At 52.7% G+C, this 2,949-nt stretch overlaps 1 protein-coding gene across 1 annotated transcript; it reads left to right on the forward strand.

The window, feature by feature from the left end:
- The first annotated feature begins 625 nt into the window (after positions 1–625).
- Positions 626–1,534, forward strand: TSSK6 (testis specific serine kinase 6). The gene has a single exon (XM_059852347.1). It carries the CDS (start codon positions 626–628, stop codon positions 1,532–1,534), a length of 909 nt encoding a protein of 302 aa, XP_059708330.1.
- The last annotated feature ends 1,415 nt before the right edge of the window (positions 1,535–2,949 follow it).

Consider the following 2,949-nt stretch of genomic DNA (forward strand, 5'->3'; position numbering starts at 1 on the left):
TTCACTTCTCTGTAAGTCTCCGAAATATCATTTTGATAAAAACAGAAAAAGAGCAATTCCAAGCTCAAGAAACCAAGAAGCTGCTTTTTCTGAAAGATGCATTGAAAGCTCCCTGTCCCCCCCACAAAAGGTCAGAAAGCCTCCCTAGTAATGTAGTAGCTCTGTGCACCATCACCAAAGAAGTCAATATTTATAGCCAGCCAAGGTGGTTCACAGTTGGTACCAGAAGTCACTCCTTTGTACCACTCTGTGTGGTTTGGATTTTAATGCAAGTAATACCCTGCACAAAACTGGTGTAGGTCCCCAAGTGGGTCTCTGACCCTAGAAAGCTGACATTTGATCTTTCATCCATGCAGCCCTTTGCTGAGAACTCAAATGAAGAGGCTGAAAGGGTAAAAGCTCTAAAGTATCCAGCCCCAGCAGAGTTGTCCCATGAGTCCTCTGTGCAGGCATGCCAGGGGCACCCATGAGCAGAGGGGACCCACCAGATGCCCACGTCATGCCCACATCACCTCCCAAAGGTCCTGTGACACACAACATTCCACCCATCACAATAGCCGGGTGGGGCGTGGAAGCAAGGGTTGTCATATTGTCATACCCGTTGTTGCAAAGGTGAGCAGCAGCCATGCAGCAGACAATGCAGCCTCCCGATGCTGGGGAAGAACAGCAGCCCCAAGAAAGCCCCCCGGCACCAGAGACCACGCCAAAGTCTGATGGAGGAGAGAGGATACTCAACGAGCTGGGCTACAAGCTGGGTCAGACAATAGGGGAGGGCAGCTTCTCCAAGGTGAAGGCGGCCACCTCCAGCAAACACAAGGGGCCCCTGGCTGTCAAGGTGGTGGACCGGCAGCGAGCTTCCCGAGCTGTCGTGTTCAAGTTTCTGCCGCGGGAGCTCTCCATCGTGCGTAGGATCCAGCACCCCAACATCGTGCGCGTCTACGAGCTCATCGAGGTCTGTAACAGGAAGCTCTACATCGTGATGGAGGCCATGGACACTACCCTGCTGCAGATGCTGGAGAATCTGGGAAAGCTGCCCTGCGCCCCCAACGCCCGGGACATCTTCGTGCAGGTAGTGAGGGCCGTGCGTTACCTGCATGACCGCAACCTGGTGCACCGGGACCTCAAGTGTGAGAACGTGCTGCTCTCCGCCGACGGCCGCCGTGCCAAGATCAGCGACTTCGGCTTCAGCAAGGAGCTCAAAGGGTACCCAGACCTGAGCACCACCTTCTGCGGGACGGCGGCCTTCGCCTCCCCAGAGGTGCTCATGGGCATCCCCTATGACGCCAAGAAATACGACATATGGAGCCTGGGGGTGATGCTCTACATGATGGTGGTCGGCAACGTTCCCTTTGATGATACCAACGTCCAGAGCATGCCCCAGCTGCAGAAGAAGGGGGTGATGTACCCAGAGGGGCTGCCCCCGCTGCCGGAGCCATGCCAAGCCCTCATCACCCAGCTGCTGCAGTACACCCCATCGTCCCGGCCCGGCGCGGGGCAGATAGCCAAGAACCGCTGGCTCAACGGGGACATCTGAAGGAGACAGCCCTTCCTGAAGATTCTGGAAGAGCACTTTGGTGCAATAAATGAAAGAGCATTTCTGTGGTTTGTCGACTGTTTTGAGGCCCAGGGGCGCCCGAGCGTGGAGCTGATGGAACTTCAGGCATCAGCAAGGCCGTGTGCTCTCAGGAGGTGGTCAGATCCCAAAACAGCAGTGGCAGCCTGCTGCAGGCTGGGTTTCGAGACACAACAGCCATGCAGAGCTGCCAGGGTAGGGTGGTGTGGTGCTGCAGCACAGCCCATCATGGTGTCTGCTCTCTAGAACACCAAAACTCTGGCACAGCCACCCCAATCTGCTCCTCCCCACCCTCTGCTGCTGAATGAACAGGGACTATGGGAGAAGAGCTGCTCTCACAGGGGTCTTGGCTTCTTCTCAGCCTTGTTCACCACCAAACTGCATTTGAGCAGGTAGGAGGGGAGGATCAGTGGTCCTACAAATCACTGCTGCAGAGAAAATGTCACATTTTGTGTGCGCCACTATTTCAAGCCCACAGTGACACTCACAGCCCAAAATCTCACTAGGATTTTTGCAGGCACCCAGAAAGCATTACCCAGCCAACAGTTTTGGTGTGGCTTTGAGATCCACACCTTATATGGAACATCTTTCAGATATTTATTCCTAGCAATATTTGAAATGTCTGCCAAAAGATACTTGATGGGAAATGCCACTAGCCATGGAGAACTTGAAAGGGAAAACTGATAGAAGTATAAAGGAGAACCACTTTGTTAACTCCTGCTGTCCAGCTTCAATGTGAAAAATTAACAATTACCCTTAATGCGGCCCCCAGAATCTTCTATGGATCCTTATGGGCAAGTCCCATTTTCAAGGGTTAATTAAAGGTAGGAGCTGGCATCTGAAATGTGCTTTCATGAGACATTTCAACCCACTTTAAACCGTCTCCAGCTTCCAGTGGACTGAAGTCAAAGAAGAAATGTCCAGTTGGTAGTTTGATAGTGATGGTGCCTCGTGAGCTGACCCAGCACAGGCCTGGCAGCACGGCCTGGGGCCAGGCCATGTCTGACATGGACAAACCAGTGCACGTGGCTCTGCTGGAGGAGGTGGAAACACCTTTCCTAAAGCAAACATTTTGGGTCTGTTAAAAGCAGCAGTTTAAGTAGAACAAGATGTGGCAGCAGAGCCAGCCCAAGGCTTTTCAGCATGCAGGCTACAGGGAATTTTGCCACCCCCAGAATGAAGATTTATTTTGTTCTTCTCGCAACTGCAAAATAGAACTTGCAGCAGCCAAGTAAAGTAGAGTAATGGGATACAAAGGGTGTCTTGTGGCCATCCAGGGCTGTGGAAGCAGGCTTGGGAAGGATCAGGAAGGGCATAGAAAAGAAAGGGAGGTGTCAAAAGGACATGGGAAGCAAGGAGGTGGACTTCAGGGTAGT

The sequence above is a fragment of the Haemorhous mexicanus genome, chromosome 8, assembly GCF_027477595.1.
Source record: "Haemorhous mexicanus isolate bHaeMex1 chromosome 8, bHaeMex1.pri, whole genome shotgun sequence".
NCBI lineage: Eukaryota > Metazoa > Chordata > Aves > Passeriformes > Fringillidae > Haemorhous > Haemorhous mexicanus.